An 18,986-nucleotide genomic window follows, 5' to 3' on the forward strand; every position below is an offset into this window, starting at 1 on the left:
TTTTTACCTTGATCCAAAAATTTTAAAGTGCCGATTCTGTGAGCCATTTTGATATCTGAAGGCTGTAAGCAAACCTCTGGAAATAAAGACTGAAGCATTTTTTGCGAAATAATCCAGTGTGTCGGCCTATTCTGATTTCTCTTTTAATCCAACAATTCGAATATTGTTCCGATGTGATCGAGCTTCAAATCAGCAATCGGATCGATGATCCGTTGTTGGGCTTTTTCCAAACGACAGGAAAGGTCTAAAGTACTTCGACTAACTTCTTTAAAATCAAGGCTCAAAGAGTCGACTTTTCCTTCGAATTTCTCTTTTAGTTGAGTTATCTCAATGCTGATATTGCTGATTTGAGATTTTAGTCTCTCTACCCGGGAGTGGGTTCCTCCGAGAATTCGTCAGTTTTCTTGATTTTCCCATTGCCCGGGTCCGTATTTCTTATGGCGCTTCTGAGAGTGGCCATAATTATATCTGATCCGACTGAATAAAGTTGAAATTTCTAAGTATAAATCGGAAAAGGGAGAGATTAAAGACGGACAAGAAGTGGCTGTGTCCGACCTGTCCATAGCTGGGAGGCGGAGTCCCCTAGAGGAACAAATGTGTAGGTAGATCACAGACCATGCCAAGAAACAAAGGTTGATAGGGTAAGCGATTTTAACTTTCCAAATATTGACTGTGTCTCCCATCCTGCAAAAGCACTAGCTGGGGTAGAATTTGGCAAATGTGTCCTTAATCAGTATGTAGAATTCCCAACATAGAAGTGTGCAATATGCTATTAGGAATGATCGAGGGCTAGTGACAGAAATTAGTGTATGGGAACACTTTGTATCTAGTGATCGTAATGCCATGAGATTCCAAGTAAATATGGAAAAAGAGAGGTCTGGGACACAGGTTGAGATTCTAAATAGGAGAAAGGTCAATTTGGATGTTAAGAGAAAGGATCTGAGAAGTATGGGCTGGGTCAGGATGTTTTCTGTCAAAGGAGTACTTGGTAAATGGGAGTCCTTCAGCAGTGGAATTTTGAATCTGTGGAGTTTGTATGTGCCTGCAAAATTAAAAGTTGAAAGGTAACTGGTGCAGGGAACTTTGGTTTTCAAAAGATATGGTGGCCCCGGATATTTTATTCCTGTAAATGCCTCAGTCTGGAAGGTGCAACCAAGACTCATTAATGACTACAAATCATAATTCAGTGCCCTGAGCATACCTGATCTTTATTTTAGTTATAACCATATAATGATTACAGCACGGAAACAGGCCATCTCGGCCCTTCTAGTCTGTGCCGAATGCTTACTCTCACTTAGTCCCACTGGCCCGCACTCAGCCCAAAACCCTCCGTCCCTTTCCTGTCCATATACCTATCCAATTTTACTTTAAACGACAATACCGAATGTGCCTCTACCACTTCTACTAGAAGCTTGTTCCACACAACTACCACTCTCTGAGTAAAGAGATTCCCCCTTGTGTTACCCTGAAACTTTTGCCCCCTGACTCTCAAATCATGTCCTCTTGCTTGAATTTGTCCTACCCTCAATGGAAAAAGCCTATCCACGTCAACTCAATCTATCCCCCTCATTATTTTAAATACCTCTATCAAGTACCCCCTCAACCTTCTACTCTCCAAAGAATAAAGACCGAACTTGTTAAACCTTTCCCTGTAACTTAGGTGCTGAAACCCAGGTAACATTCTAGTAAATCTTCTCTGTACTCTCTCTATTTTGTTGACATCTTTCCTATAATTTGGTGACCAGAACTGTACACAATACTCCAAATTTGGCCTTACCAATGCCTTGTACAACTTTAACTTTACATCCCAACTCCTATACTCAATGCTCTGATTTATAAAGGCCAGCATACCAAAAGCTTTCTTCACCACCCTATCCACATGACATTCCACCTTCAGGGAACTATGCACCATTATTCCTAGATCACTCTGTTCTACTGCATTCTTCAATGCCCTACCATTTACCTTGTATGACCTATTTGGATTATTCCTACCAAAATGTAGCACCTCACACTTATCAGCATTAAACTCCATCTGCCGTTGTTCAGCCCACTCTTCTACCTGGCCTAAATCTCTCTGCATACTTTGAAAACTTACTTCATGCCACCTACCTTAGTATCATCTGCATACTGACTAATCCAATTTACCACCCCATCATCCAGATCATTAGTGTATATGACAAACAACATTGGACCCAATACAGATCCCTGAAGCACAGCACTAGTCACCGGCCTCCAACCTGACAAACAGTTATCCACCACTACTCTCTGGCATCTCCCATCCAGCCACTGTTGAATCCATTTTACTACTTCAATATTGATACCTAACGATTAAACCTTCTTAACTAACCTCCCGTGTGGGACATTGTCAAAGGCCTTACTGATGTCCATATAGACAACATCCACTGCTTTACCCTCATCAACTTTCCTCGTAACCTCTTCAAAAAATTCAATAAGATTTGTCAAATATGACCTTCCACGCTCAAATCCATGCTGTCTATTCCTAATCAGACCCTGTCTATTCAGATAATTATATATACCATCTCTAAGAATACTTTCCATTAATTTACCCACCACTGACGTCAAACTGACAGGCTTATAATTGTTAGGTTTACTCTTGGAACCCTTTTTAAACAATGGAACCACACGGGCAATACGCCAATCCTCCGGCACCATCCCCGTTTCTAATAACATTTGAAATATTTCTGTCAGAGCCCCTATTGTTTCTACACTGACTTTCCTCAACGTCCCAGGGAATATCCTGTCAGGATCCGGAGATTGTTGTCTTCTGTTGGTTTCTAAAACTTTCCAATCGTTTTTGTACTATTATTTACCCTCCCTTTGGCATTTATGTTGGCTTTGGCTTCTCATTTCAGTCATGGTTGTGTCCTCCTACTTTCACTTCTTTGGGATGTATCGTTCACTCAGCTCCCGAATTGATCCAAGAAACTCCAGCCATTACTGCTCCATCGTCATTCCTACCAGTCTCCCCTTCCAATCAAGTTTGGCCAGCTTCTCTGTCATAGGGACATGGAGAAGTTCCATGCAACAGGCCATTTGGCCCATCCAGACAATGCTGAAGATTTTTAAACTCTCTGATGCAACATCCTACACTGGGATCACAGCCCTTCATACCCCTACCATCCAGGTACCCATCCAAACTCCACTTAAATGCTGAAATTGAGATGGCATGAACCACTTGTGCTGGCATCTCATTCCACACTCTCACAACCATTTCAGTGAAGGGTTTTTCCACATGTTCCCCTTGAGTTTTCACATTCCCCACTTACCCATGACCTCTGGTTATCATCACATCCATCCTCGGTGGAAACAATTGCTTGCTTTTACCCTATCTGTACCCTCACAATTGTGTATGCTTTGAACAAATCCTCAAAGCAATGTATAATTTCCTTGTTTATGTTTAGAACCGTTTTTAGGTGTATAAGATGATGAGGGGAATTGATCATGTGGATAGGCAGAGGCTTTTTCCCAGGGCTGAAGTGGCTAACACGAGGGGACAGAATTTTGGGTTACTTGAAAATGTGTGCCAAGGGGATGTCGGGGGTAAGTTTTTCACACAGAGAGTGGTGGGTGTGTGGAATGCACTGCCAGCAGCGGGGGTGGAAGCGAATACAATAGGGTCTTTTATGAAACCCTTAGACAGGTACATGGAGCTTAGAAAAATAGAGGTCTATGTGTTAGGGAAATTCCAGGCAGTTTCCAGAGTAGGTTACATGGTCGGCACAACTTTGTGGGCTGAAGGGCCTGTAATACGTTGTAGATTTCTATGTTCTATGTTAAACAGCGAAACAGAAAACCTACAGCCTTTGGCCCACAAAGTTGTGCCGTACATGTGCCTAACTTAGAAATTACTAGGCTTACCTATAGCCCTCTATTTTACTAAGCTCCATGTAACTATCTAAAAGCCTCTTAATATACCCTATCGTATCCGCCTCCACCACTGTTGTCGCACACACTTACCACTCTCTGAGTAAAAAACTTACCGCTGACATCTCCTCTGTACCGACTCCACAGCATCTTGAACCTGTGTCCTCTTGTGGCACATTTCAGACCTGGCAAAAAGCCTCTGACTATCCACACGATCGATGCCTCTCATCATCTTGTACAACTCTGTCAGGTCACCTCTCATCCTCCTTCGCTCCAAGGAGAAAAGGCCGAGTTCACTCAACCTGTTCTTGTAAGGCTTGTTCCCCAATCCTGGCAACATCCTTGTAAATCTCCTCTGCACCCTTTGTATGGCTTCAACATCGTTCCTGTAGTGAGGCGACCAGAACTGAGCACAGTACTCCAAGTGGGGTCTGACCAGGGTGCTATATAGCTGCAACAATACCTCTTGGCTCCCAAATTCAGTTCCATGATTGATGAAGGCCAATACACCATACACATTCTTAACCACACAGTCAACCTGCGCAGCTGCTTTGAGTGTCCTATGGACTCCGACCCCAAGATCCCTCTGATCCTCCACACTGCCAAGGGTTTTACCATTAATACTATATTCTGCCATCATATTTGACCTGCCAAAATAAACCACTGCACACTTCTCTGAGTTGAACTCCATCTGTCACTTCTCAGCCCAGTTTCGCATCCTATCAATGTCGCACTGTAACCTCTGACAGCCCTCCACACTATCCATAACACCTCCAACCTTTGTGTCATCAACAAACTTACTAACCCATCCCTCCACTTCCTCATCCAGGTCATTTATAAAAATCACAAAGAGTAGGGGTCCCAGAACAGATCCCCAAGGCTCAACACTGGTCACCGACCTCCATGCAGAATATGACCCACCTACAACTACTCTTTGCCTTGTGTCATTCATTGAAACAACATTGGCTGTTCTCCAATCCTTTTGTACATCCCCCCATCACCAAGGATAATTGAATTATCTCTGCTAGGGATCCCGACAATTTCTGCACTTGCCTCCTGTAGGGTCCGAGGGAGCACCTTGTCATGCCCTGGAAATTTATCCACTCTCATCTGCCTCAGGACAGCAAACATCTCCTGTTCTTTAATTTGTACAGGGACCAGGATTTTAATGCTGCTTTTCCAAACATACCCATAGACCCTGTGTCCATCTCCTGAGTAAATAGAGGTAAAAAAAATTAAGATCTCCTCCATCTGCTTTGGTTCCACACGTGGGTTACCATTCCGGTCTTCCAGATTGCCTTGCAATCCTTCTGCTCTTACTCTATATCTGGAATCCCTGAGGATTATCCTCCATCTTTTCTGCGAGGGTAATCTCATGCCTTCTTTTAGCCATCCTGATTTAGATAGATAGATAGATAGATAGATAGATACTTTATTCATCCCCATGGGGAAATTCAACTTTTTTTCCAATGTCCCATACACTTGTTGTAGCAAAACTAATTACATACAATACTTAACTCAGTAAAAAATATGATATGCATCTAAATCACTATCTCAAAAAGCATTAATAATAGCTTTTAAAAAGTTCTTAAGTCCTGGCGGTAGAATTGTAAAGCCTAATGGCATTGGGGAGTATTGACCTCTTCATCCTGTCTGAGGAGCATTGCATCGATAGTAACCTGTCGCTGAAACTGCTTCTCTGTCTCTGGATGGTGCTATGTAGAGGATGTTCAGGGTTTTCCATAATTGACCGTAGCCTACTCAGCGCCCTTCGCTCAGCTACCGATGTTAAACTCTCCAGTACTTTGCCCACGACAGAGCCCGCCTTCCTTACCAGCTTATTAAGACGTGAGGCGTCCCTCTTCTTAATGCTTCCTCCCCAACACGCCACCACAAAGAAGAGGGCGCTCTCCACAACTGACCTATAGAACATCTTCAGCATCTCACTACAGACATTGAATGACGCCAACCTTCTTAGGAAGTACAGTCGACTCTGTGCCTTCCTGCACAAGGCATCTGTGTTGGCAGTCCAGTCTAGCTTCTCGTCTAACTGTACTCCCAGATACTTGTAGGTCTTAACCTGCTCCACACATTCTCCATTAATGATTACTGGCTCCATATGAGGCCTAGATCTCCTAAAGTCCACCACCATCTCCTTGCATTTCTTATACTCTGTAAGAACCTGCCTGCCTATCCCTGTTGTGCAACTCCATTTTGTGCTTCACCAGGGTCTCAATATCTCTTGAAATCCAAGGTTCCCTACAGTTTCTATCTGTATCTTTTATTCTGAGAAGCACATACCCACTTTGCACTTTCAAAATTTCACTTTGAAGGCCTCCCACTTACCAAGCACACCTTTGCCATAAAGCAGCCTGTCCCAGTCAACAGCTGCCAGATCCTAGTGTCATAATTCCAGGTGTTGATCCATTCCCTGAACACATCCACCTTTCCTATCATGCTCCTTGCATTGAGATATACAGGGCTCAGCACATTCACTGCACCATGCTCAACGTTTTTCATTCCTGACCTTGTCTGAGGTCTGAACAACATCTGTCTCCAAAACCCCTCCTCTATCTGTTCTGTCATTCCCCCTGGGACGTTAGTTGAACCCCCCCTACCCCCACCCCCCACCATGCAGCTCTATCACCCCTTTGGCTTTCATCTCCCAGATCAATAAAAAGGAGGTGCATACCAGGTACAGGCAGATAGGAACAAATGGGCTACTTATGAGATACAGGAAATTCAAGTGAACACTGATGAAAGAAGGCATGAAGTTGCCCCAGCAGACAAGGTGAAGGAGAATCCTCATGGATTCTGCATTTATGTTAAGTGCAAAAAGATTGCAAGGGAAAAAATTAATCCTTTACAAAATCAGAATGGTAATCCATATGAGGAGACAAAATAGATGGGGGAGATTTTTTCTGCATTCGTATTTACTCAGGAGATGGACACAGAGTCTATAGAAGTGAGGCAAAGCAGCATCAACTTCATGGACACCGTACAGATTACAGAGGTTTGCCGTCTGAAGGCAAATTGCCATGGATAAATCCCCAGGGCCTGACAAATTGTTCCCTCGGACCCTTTGGAAGACAAGTGCAGAAGTTGTCGGGGCCCAAGCACAGATATTTAAATCATCCTTAGTGACAGGTGAGGGACTGGAGGATTGGAGGACAACCAATGTTGTTCCGCTGTTCAAGAAAGGCTCTAAAAATAAACTAAGAAATTGTACATTGGTGTGCTTGACATCAGTAGGGGGAAAGTTATTGGAACTTATGTGCAGGAAATGGATATATAAGTATTTGGATAGATGTGAATTGATTAAGGATAGACAACATGGCTTTGTGCTTGGTAGTTCATGGCTCACCAATCTTATAGAGTTTCTCGAAGTTATCAGGAAATTGGATGAAGGCAAGGCAGTGGATGTTGTCTACATGGACTTCGGCAAGGCACTTGACAAAGTCTCATATGGGAGGTTGGTCAAGAAGTTTCAGTCACTCAGCATTCAAGATGAGATAGTAAATTGGACGAGACACTGGCTTTGGGAGAAGCCAGAGTGTGGTAGCAGATGATTGCCTCTCTGACTGGAGGCCTGTGACTAGTTGTGTGTCATAGGGATCAGTGCTTGATCTGTTGTTGTTTGTCATCTATATCAGTAATCTGGATGATAGTGTGGTTAACTGGATCAGTAAATTTGTGGATGACACCAAGATTGGGGTGTAGTGGACAGCGAGGAAGACTATCATGGCTTACAGTGCGACCTGGACCAGCTGGAAAAATGGTTTGAGAAATGGAAAATGGAATTTAATGCAGACAAGTGTGAGGTGTTGCACTTTGGTAGGACCTACCAGTGTAGGTCTTATACAGTGACTGGTTGGGCACTGAGGAGTGTTGTAGAGGAAAGGGACCTGGGAATACAAGTCTGTAATTCACTAAAAGTGGTATCACAGTTAGATAGAGACGGAAAGAAAGATTTCAGCCCATTGGCCTTCATGAACCAAAGCACTGACAACAGTAGATAGATGAAAGTTGTAAAAGAGGTTCCGAGAGTTCAGAGAAAATTCACAAGGATTTTGCCAGGTCTGGAGGACTTGGATTACGAGGAAAAATTGAACAGGTTAGGACTTTATTCCTTGGAATGTAGAAGATTGAGGGGAGATTTGATTGTGATAGAGGGGCATAGATAAAATGCAAGTTGGCTTTTACCACGGAGATGGTGTGGAACTACAACCAGAGGCCATGGGTTAAGGGTGAAAGGTGAAATTTTAAGGGGAACATGAGGGGAAACTTCTTCACACAGATGGTCATCTGGGTGTGGGATGAGCAGCCAACACAAATGGTGAATGCGAGCTGGATTTCAACATTTAAGGAGTTTTGTGTAGGTACCTGAATGGTTGGGGTGTGGGAGTGGGGAGTTTAAATAGTTTAGCACAAGCTAGATAGCCCAAAGGGCCTGTTTCTTTGTTGGTACTTTTCTGCAAGAGCCTTTAACAGCTGTGCGGACCAACCATTCATCTCAGCAAGAAATTTTTATAAGGCATTAAAATTGTGGCACTTTAAGTTAATAATACATATAAGAAAATCCCAGCTGCACGTCAAGAAAGACTATTTGTGTGAGAATTTTTCAGTTACTGTGTGGCCAGGCACCCATGCAGCTCAGCAGGAACAGGGAATAATACCAATGCAGGGAGCCAAACTGAGCCAAGGCACAAACTGGAGACCGCAGAAATGCCCCATTCCTATAGAAACAAGAAGAGCATCAGGGAATTGTTGGTTATTTCAGATACCAGCACTGTGCCCAGTTAGAAGATGATTTCTCTGTGCAACTTGGGTGGAACCTCACTGTAACAGTGTGATGCTGGATCAAACCTTGGCAACTCAAGTAATCTCTTCCGAAGTGTTGTCCTCCACCCAGTGATGGATTTTGTAAATCTTTTTACAGGTTAAAAACGAGAAGGAATTTGTCTCCCGGAAGCTCAAACATGGCACACCAGTTTTCCTGTCTCTGTCTAGATATTTGAGAAGTGAAGCAAGGGATTCAATCGACCATCCTACCTGATCAGACAACGGGGCAGGATTCACTCAGTCATTTGACCAACTGGCACGCCCGTCATTTTACACAGGGGAGAGCCCATTCTTCTGCTCAGACATTGGGAATGGATTCAGACAGTCATCTCAACTGAAGGTACATCAGCAAGTTCACACTGAACAAGGTCATTCACCTGTTCTGTGTGTAAGAAAGCACTTAGTCTGTCATCCCACCTGTGGACACACCAGTCAGAAGCTGGTCATCTGCTGAATTTCTGGGAAAGGATTCACTCGGTCATCTGACCTGATGGCACACCAGCGAGTTCAGACCGGGGTGCGGCCGTTCACTTGCTCGGACTGTGGGATGAGATTCACTTGGTCATCCACCCTACAGAGACACCAGAAAGTTCACACTGGGGAGAAGCCGTTCACCTGCTCAGTCTGTGGGAAGGGATTCACTGAATCATCTAAACTGAAGGTACATCAGCGAGTTCACACTGGGGAGAAACCGTTCACCTGCTCAGTCTGTGGGAAGAAATTCACTTTGTCATCCAGCCTGCAGAGACATCAGTCAGTTCACACTGGGGAGAAACCGTTCACCTGCTCAGTCTGTGGGAAGGGATTCACTCGGTCATGTCACCTACTGAACCACCAGCATGTTCACACCGGGGAGTGGCCGTTTACCTGCTCAGACTGTGGGAAGGGATTCACTTGCTCATCCCACCTACTGAGACATCAGCAAGTTCACACTGGAGAGAGGCCGTTCACCTGCTCAGTCTGTGGGATCGGATTCACTCGGTCATTTGACCTACAGAGACACCAGAAAGTTCACACTGGGGAGAAGCCGTTCACCTGCTTAGTCTGTGGGAAGGGATTCACTGAATCATCTAATCTGAAGGTACATCAGCGAGTTCACACTGGGGAGAAACCGTTCATCTGCTCAGACTGTGGGAAGGGATTCACTCGGTCATCTGACCTACTGAGACATCAGCGAGTTCACACTGGGGAGAAGCTGTTCAACTGCTCAGTCTGTGAGAAGAGATTCATCAACTCTTCCAGCCTACTGACACACCAGCGAGTTCACACTGGGGAGAAGCTGTTCAACTGCTCAGTCTGTGAGAAGAGATTCATCAACTCTTCCAGCCTACTGACACACCAGCGAGTTCACACTGGGGAGAAGCCATTCACCTGCTCAGAATGTGGGAAGAGATTCACTGATTCATCTAAACTGAAGGTACATCAGCGAGTTCACACTGGGGAGAAACCTTTCACCTGCTCAGTCTGTGGGAAGAAATTCACTGTGTCATCCAACCTGCAGAGACATCAGTCAGTTCACACTGGGGAGAAACCGTTCACCTGCTCAGACTGAGGGAAGGGATTCATCAACTCTTCCAGCCTACTGACACACCAGCGAGTTCACACTGGGGAGAAGCTGTTCAACTGCTCGGACTGTGGGATGAGATTCACTCGGTCATCCACCCTACAGAGACACCAGAAAGTTCACACTGGGGAGAAGCCGTTCACCTGCTCAGTCTGTGGGAAGGGATTCACTGAATCATCTAAACTGAAGGTACATCAGCGAGTTCACACTGGGGAGAAACCGTTCACCTGCTCAGTCTGTGGGAAGAAATTCACTTTGTCATCCAGCCTGCAGAGACATCAGTCAGTTCACACTGGGGAGAAACCGTTCACCTGCTCAGTCTGTGGGAAGGGATTCACTCGGTCATGTCACCTACTGAGCCACCAGCATGTTCACACCGGGGAGTGGCCGTTTACCTGCTCAGACTGTGGGAAGGGATTCACTTGCTCATCCCACCTACTGAGACATCAGCGAGTTCATACTGGAGAGAGGCCGTTCACCTGCTCAGTCTGTGGGATCGGATTCACTCGGTCATTTGACCTACAGAGACACCAGAAAGTTCACACTGGGGAGAAGCCGTTCACCTGCTTAGTCTGTGGGAAGGGATTCACTGAATCATCTAAACTGAAGGTACATCAGCGAGTTCACACTGGGGAGAAACCGTTCATCTGCTCAGACTGTGGGAAGGGATTCACTCGGTCATCTGACCTAATGGCTCACCAGCGAGTTCACACCGGGGAGTGTCCGTTCACCTGCTCAGACTGTGGGAAGGGATTCATCAACTCTTCCAGCCTACTGACACACCAGCGAGTTCACACTGGGGAGAAGCTGTTCAACTGCTCAGTCTGTGAGAAGAGATTCATCAACTCTTCCAGCCTACTGACACACCAGCGAGTTCACACTGGGGAGAAGCCATTCACCTGCTCAGAATGTGGGAAGGGATTCACTCAGTCATCCAGCCTTCAGAAACATCAGCGAGTTCACACTGGGGAGAAACCGTTCACCTGCTCAGTGTGTGGGAAGGGATTCACTTCGTCATCCAACCTGCTGAGTCATCAGTCAGTTCACACTGAGGAGAAACCGTTCACCTGCTCAGTCTGTGGAAAGGGATTCACTCGGTCATCTAAACTGAAGGTACATCAGCGAGTTCACACTGGGGAGAAACCGTTCACCTGCTCAGTCTGTGGGAAGGGATTCACTCAGTTCTCCACCCTACAGAAACACCAGTCAGTTCACACATTTTGAACTATTCACCTGCTCAGAATGTTGGAAAGGATTCATTCAGTCATCCCAACTACTGGCACACCAGTCAGTTCACATTCTTATTAATTCCTTGCTTTTGCTTACTGAGGACATTCATTTTAAGAGAGAGAGTGATTAAGAAGGCAAATCAGTCGGGCTTGCAGCTTGTTTACATCGCTCACAGCTTGTTTAGTTTTAACCGAGGACTCAGACACTCAGAGTCAGATGGAGATGAAGGAGGAAAAATGGAAGGATCAAAACCAGGGAACTAGTGGCCAAGGGTCACTGTTTAGAGCTTTCCTATGCCCACAAGGGTGGGTTAAGTATCAGTTCACCATACATCGAATGTGTGGTTATCACCTCATTTGATCCATAGGTGTGGATCGGATTTGGGGTATCCTGTGAAGACTACTTATGTGTTAACGCTTGGCTGGGTGTGGTGTGATAATTCACTTGAAGGCGATACCCATTGTGACAAGTCACTTTCGGTGATAATTCGTATGTGGATTTGAAACGATGAAGCATAAAATCTACAGCAACTGTTCTCTCGTTTCACCACAATGGAACCTTTGGAAATCGACGTAATTGCCTTCTCTCGACATTTCTCCTGGATTACAAATATCTCTCTCTCATCACCTATTCCGTGGATGAACTGAGCTTCCATACTTTACCATCTCAAGACTCTAAGCCTTGTTTCCCCCGAGCTCAATAGTTTGGGAGTTATATTTTGTTACGCCTGTGCCCCAACTCTGAGGGGCTGAAGGGTACAAAGTAGCCCCCACCTTTTTGAGAATCGTAAGATCGCTATTAATTCAGGTCAGGAGACGCAGGAAATGAGAGAAAGACACGCAGAATCCACATGGGGTTTGGAATGTCCTGGCCCCTCAGCGATACAAAGCCACGGGAAATGGCCATTATCTCTTGGAGACGGAATTGTGTATTGAGTTTTCCATGGAATGGCTTAGCTAAAGGACCGACTACAAAAACGGAACTCTCGAAGGATCGACATCATAAAAAGGAAAGCCGGCAAGTTTAAAATATCTGTCTCTCTTGACTCCAACAAAAGGCTGCAGCCTGCATGAACTTGAGTGACTTTTATATTTCCATCGGACAATACATTATCCCCTACACAACGATAGAGTTATTTCTTATTGATTATTATTATACCCGCGCTTTTAGATTTAGTATTGACGACGTATATTATCTGTATGTTTGCATTGATATTATTTTTGTGTATTTTTATCAATAAATACTGTTAAAAATAGTACCATCAGACTTCAACGGACCTCTCTATCTTTGCTGGTAAGTGACCCAGTTATGGGGTACGTAACAATTTACACACATATATACACATAACACTGTTAACTTTTGTTTACCTTGCTTAATTTACTTTATTATAAGTAGATACTAATAAAGATAGTGGTTTTAACATCAAAACTAGACTCCAGGAGTAGTCTATTGCTGCTGGTTAATTTCTAAAGCTTTAGTTTCTAAATATTTGTTCATAACAAAATTGGGGCCTGCATCTGGGATATGAACAAATTTGAGGGCGTGTTGATTAATTAATTATTGATTTCATTGGGGAAATCCCTTTTGATTTATTTGTGTGTGCAAAATCAGCAGCAATGGATGTTGATAAATTTCTGGAAGCACCAACCTCTGAGGCATTAGAGGACGCCAGAAGGATCGTGTTGTTGTGTATTGCGAAAAGGTTTAAACTTGCTAAGGTGAAATTGACAATGAGGAAGGCACAGATGCAGAGGATTATAGCTGAACATCATGTATCTGAGGTGTGTTTAAAGTGGAGGAGTTGGAGGTGTTTCCTGAAAGTAAACCTAGTGAGCTTGAGCTCCATTACAAGTTAGAAAAATTAAAGATGGAGGCTGCGGAAAGGCAGAGGCAGTTTGAGGCTAGAGAGGCAGAAAAACAGAGGGAGGAAGCAGAAAGACAGAGGGTGTTCGAGCTGGAAAAGATAGAGAGATTGCAGCAAAGGGGTCTAGCGTTAGACACTGGTGATAAGTTTGAGGACAGTCGGGAAGTTAAATTGGTACCTCCACTTGACGAGGCAGAGGTTGATAAATACTTTCAGCATTTTGAGAAGGTTGCTCAGAGTTTAAAGTGGCCAAAAATGGTTGGCCTATTCTTTTACAATGTGTAATTGAGGGGAAGGCTCAGCAAGCCTATTCTGCTTTGACAGTTGATGAAGCAGCTGATTATGACATAGTGAAACAGGCTATGCTCAAACTTACAAGTTGGTCCCAGAATCATACAGGCAAAAGTTTAGAAATTCAAGGAAATCTGTGAACCAGACTTATATGGAATTTTCTTGTGAGAAGTTTGTGTTTTGGCTGGTGCACATATAAAAATATAAATGATGATTTTAACAGCTTGAAAGAGTTGGTTGTAATTGAAGAATTCAAAAGGTGCGTCCCTGATGACATAAAGACGTATTTAGATGAAAAGGATGCTGCTACATTGCAGGAGTCTGCTAGATTAGCAGATGAGTTCGCTTTAACTCATAATGTTAAATTTACCCAGAATAAGAGTTTCCAAAAAGAGTAGCAGGGATCACCAGGGTAAACCAGAAATTAAAGCTGGGACTAGTGACACGAGTAAGGATGTAGGGAAGCAGTTGAAGGAGAAATATTCTGGTCTTACTTGTTACGATTGTAAGAAGCTGCTCATATGATGGCTAACTGTTCTATCCTGAAGAAGAAAAAGAAAAAGGAGGCAGTCCCAAATGCCTGTGTTCAGTATGTTGAAGCACCTATAACCCCACAGGGTTCTGAACATTCTGTTGAGACTCAGTTAAGTACTGAGAGGTATGACCGAGTTAAGAAGGGATTTGAATATTTTATGTCTGATGGGTTTGTATTAGTAAAGGAAGGGTCTACGAAGGTACCAGTGAAAATTCTTCAAGATGCTGAGGCTTCTCAGTCACTTATATGAGACAGCGTTCTGAAGTTTGGTGATGAGACTGACACTGGTGAGGTAAATCTTATTAAAGGCATTGGGGGCGGCGTGGTTTTTGTGCCGTTGCCCAAGGTACCTTTACAGTCAGGGTTGGTTTCCAGACCTGTTAAGATCAGATTGTGCTCCAGTTTACTGGTGGAAGATGTTACTTTGCTGTTAGGGAATGACCTGGCAGATGGTAAAGTTGTTCCTGTAGTGCAGTTGACAACTAACCCAACCACTGACGACCCACAGATGGATTTTATCATTTATCCTTCCTGTGCAGTAACTCACAGTATGGCTAAAAAATCTGCCGACGCAGACAGTTCTGTGCAGCATGATTCTGATACCAGTGATAGCCAAAATTGGGATTCAGATTATGCTGACTTGTCAGGGACTTTTCTGTCTTCATTGTTTCAACAGGATTCATGTAGACAGTCTGATGAGAAAGACTTATCCCTGTCTAGGAAGGAGTTTATAGCAGAACAGAACCGAGACCCTGAGATTGAAGCTTTAAAAGAAACAGCCCTCTCTGATGATGAGATTAAGAAAGTGCCAGTCGGGTATTATCTCAAGGATGGAGTGTTAATGAGGAAGTGGAGGCCACCTGCTACACCTGTGAGTGAGGAATGGGCAAATGTTCACCAAGTTGTAGTTCCTAAAGTTTACAGGACTGAAAATTTAACTTCGCCCCACAGTATGTCCTTAGGTGGCCATTTTGGAGTGAATTAAACTGTAAAAAGGATTATGAACGAATTTTACTGGCCTAATTTGAGGAAAGATGTTGTGATCTTTTGCAGAGCCTGTCACATTTGTCAAGTTGTGGATAAACCTAATCAGGTCACCCCAGTGGCCCCACTCCGGCCTATACCTGCATTCAGTGAACCCTTTTCCAAAGTTATTGTGGATTGTGTTGGCCCATTGGCAAAGACTAAAGCTGGCCATCGGTATTTGCTAACTATTATGAGTACCTCATCCAGATTCCCAGAGGCAAAACCTCTCAGGAATATTAAAGCTCAAACCGTGACGAAGGCTCTTACTAAGATTTTTACTCTATTTGGTTTGCCTAAAGCAATCCAGTCTGATCAAGGAAGTAATTTTACATCTGGTTTATTCCAGCAGGTGGTTTATGAACTGGGAGCTAAATGAATTACATCATCTGCATACCATCCGGAATCACAAGGGGCTTTGGATAGATTTCATTCCACCCTCAAAACAATGAATAAGACATACTGTGTTGAAAATGGATAATACTGGGATGAAGGAATATATTTGTTTTTTGTTCACAGTAAGAGAGTCAGTACAGGAATCACTGGGCTTTAGTCCATTTGAATTTGTATTTGGTCACTGCGTGAGGGGACCTTTGACCTTGTTAAAGGAACAGTGGATTGATGGGATGTACATGTTAACTTCTTAGACTATGTTTTGAAGTTCAAAAACAAACTACACCAGTCCTGTAGCCTAGCAAGACAAAACTTATAGATTTCTCAAAGCAAAATGAAGTTTTGGTTTGATAAGCAGGCTTGTGAAAGAAAATACCAGGTGGGGGGTAAGGTGCTTGCCTTATTTCCAATGTGGATGAATCCAGTTAAGGCGAAATTCAGTGGACCGTATGAAATAGTCTCTCGTTAATGATGTGAATTATGTTATTAAGACACCCGACCGACGCAAACCAACACAGGTGCTACACATAAATATGAAACAGACTTATGTTGACAAGCAGGCACCATCTGTGGGTGTTGTTATCAAAACGTATGAATCTGGCAACCCTGAGAATGAAACAATTAACTCATCTGAGACTTTTCACAAGCCAAACACGGTCCCAGTTAGGCTAATGAACTCAGTTGTTCAAGAAAACATTGATAATAAGTTGGCTCATCTGCAGCCAAAGCAACAACAACAGCTGAAGAAATTAATTCAGAAGCTTAAAGGTTTATTTCCCAATGTTCCGAAACAAACCACGGTCGCAGTACACAACGTAGATTTCGGTCCAGCCAAACTGATTAAACAACACCCATATTGCATGAAGGTAGAAAAGTATAAATTGGCTGAGCAAGAAATTGAATATATGCTGAACAATGGTATTATTAGACCTGTGATTATGGACTGTGCCTCCAAGAACCATGTCTGTAAGAGAGAGAGAGAGAGAAGAGCACAAGCAGCTTGTTACAGAGACAGATAGAGCGGAGGGCCTGCATGATGGACAGCTGGTGTTCAGCACAATGGTATTTAAAGGAGAGTTGCTGTTTGTTTTTTAGGACAGGCAGACACACAAAGGCTGGTGGGAAGAGTTGTCACTGAAGTTTTAAATGCTCACGAGGGTGGGGTTGAGGATCAGTTAAGAGGAATCAGTCTGTGACTATTAGTGCATGTAAGAGCGACCCTGTGAAATCTGCTGGAAACCCTTGCCTGGGTTGGTAGATTGTCACTTGAAGACCGTGCTCTTAAGTTGATCATGTTTGGCTAACTTGGAAGATTTGGAGGACATCGGAAGAGGGTCAACGACACCTGTTTGGATGCCAGATCTCTCACTCACTTCAATCCCGTGAACTGAACTAAATATCCTTACCACACCAGCGTAAGACTGCATCATTTACCAGCTAAGTTTGGGAAATATATATTTACACCTAGATAGATAGATACATTATTCGTCCCCATGGGGAAATTCAACATTTTTCCAATGTCCCATACACTTATTGTAGCAAAACTAATTACATACAATACTTAACTCAATATAAATATGCATCTAAAATCACCCTCTCAAAAAGCATTAATAAATAGCTTTTAAAAAGTTCTTAAATAGTTTACTAAGAAATACATCGAATGGTAACTTAAGCTCAGTCCTGACCCCGGCACTTTAACATATAACACTGCTAGATTTTGCACTGATTATGGAAAGGCAAATGCAGTAACAAAAACAGATGCATATCCTATCCCTAGGTTGGATGATTACATCGATAAGGCTGGAAAAGCTAAATTTCTTACAAAGATTGACCTGTTGAAAGGGTATAGGTGTGTTCCATTGACGGACAAAGGTAGAGACATTTCTGTGTTTGTGACACCTTCTGGGTTGTACGAATACAATGTTTTGTCCTTTGGAATGAAAAATGCTCTAGGAACGTTGCAGAGAATGATTGATTCTGTAATTCGAGGGTTGGAACACACATTTACCTGTACTAATGACGTAGTCACAGGGAGAGACACTTGGGAAGAGCATATCTCTGAAGTAGAAAAGCTGTTTCACAGGCTTTCCCAGGCCAACCGTACAGTTAACTTACCTAAGAGTGAATTTGGCCATGTCACTGTGACCTATCTTGGCAATGTTGTAGGTCAAGGCAAATTGGTTCCTGTTCAGGCAAAAGTCCAGACAATTTTCTGAAGTTTCTATTCTGACTGGTAACAAGGCTCTTGAATGGTTTCAGGGAACAGTTGGATATTATCATAAGTTCTGTAAGAACTTTGCTGGTATTGCTCTTCCACTGACTAATCTCCTGAAGAAGGGCGAAAAGTTTGTTTGGACCGAGCCTTGTCAGAAAATTGATTGAAAATTATTATTTGAGATTAGGCCAATCAATGTAGTGTCGTCAACAAATTTAATTTGCAGATTGGAGCTGTGAGTGGCGACACAAGTCATGGGTGCACAGAGAGTAAAGGAGGGGCCAAGTAGACAACCCTGAGGGGTATGTGTTCTGAGGATCAGAGAGACAGAAGTGAGGGAGTCCACACTTACCACCTGCTGGCGATCTGACAGGAAGTGCAGGATCCAGCTACACAAGGCAGAGTAAAGGAGACAACCCTGAGGGGTATGTGTTCTGAGGGTCAGAGAGACAGAAGTGAGGGAGTCCACACTTAGCACCTGCTGGCGATCTGACAGGAAGTGCAGGATCCAGCTACACAAGACAGGGTGAAGGCCGAGGTCTCTGAGCATCTTGTTGATACTTCACGCCTTCGTATGGCTACTGCTCTGCCTATGACTGAAAGGAACTGCAGAGAGCTTTGGAGAACAGAGAACATCAGAGAAACAAGCCTCCCCTCCATGGACTCCTCCTACTCTTCCCCTACCTCAGAAAAGCAGGATATGAACTCAAAGATCCTCACAACCTGGACATTCTTGCTGCAAACCTGCTCTCCCTTCAAGGAAGTTATACAAAAGCCTTAAAGTGTGAACCACCAGGCTCAAGGTCGACTTCCTGTCTGCGGTTATAAGCCAAATGTATGATAAAATGGACTCGAGCTCACAATGTAACTTGACATGACACTGCACCATATGTCTATCTGCACTACACTTTCTCTGCAGCCATAATGCTTTGTTACAGCTATTGTCTTGTCGTATATCAGCTCAATGTACTGTCGTAATGTATTGATCTGTGTGGCTGGTACGTCAGGCAAGATTTTCACTGTAGCTCAGTACGTGATAAGAATAAACAATATCCCCATTTTAATTGTGTGGAAACATTAGGCAGACTGAGCTTCTGCTTTGGAACCACAGAAGGAAACTTAACTGTTTCTTCAGTTTGCGTAT

The 18,986-nt window shown here is 43.6% G+C and overlaps 1 protein-coding gene across 1 annotated transcript in view; it reads left to right on the top strand.

Annotated features, from left to right (window-relative positions):
* The window catches only part of LOC140721656 (uncharacterized), a 39,804-nt gene that overhangs the window by 4,348 nt on the left and 16,470 nt on the right, over positions 1-18,986 (top strand). The window contains 3 exon segments of the mRNA XM_073036459.1: positions 8,825-10,632; positions 11,128-11,511; positions 17,405-17,499. Coding sequence (XP_072892560.1) covers positions 9,218-10,632; positions 11,128-11,511; positions 17,405-17,499 — 1,894 coding nt within the window. The 5' untranslated portion in view covers positions 8,825-9,217.

Source organism: Hemitrygon akajei, unplaced genomic scaffold (genome assembly GCF_048418815.1).
Source record: "Hemitrygon akajei unplaced genomic scaffold, sHemAka1.3 Scf000059, whole genome shotgun sequence".
NCBI classification, from domain to species: Eukaryota; Metazoa; Chordata; class Chondrichthyes; order Myliobatiformes; family Dasyatidae; genus Hemitrygon; species Hemitrygon akajei.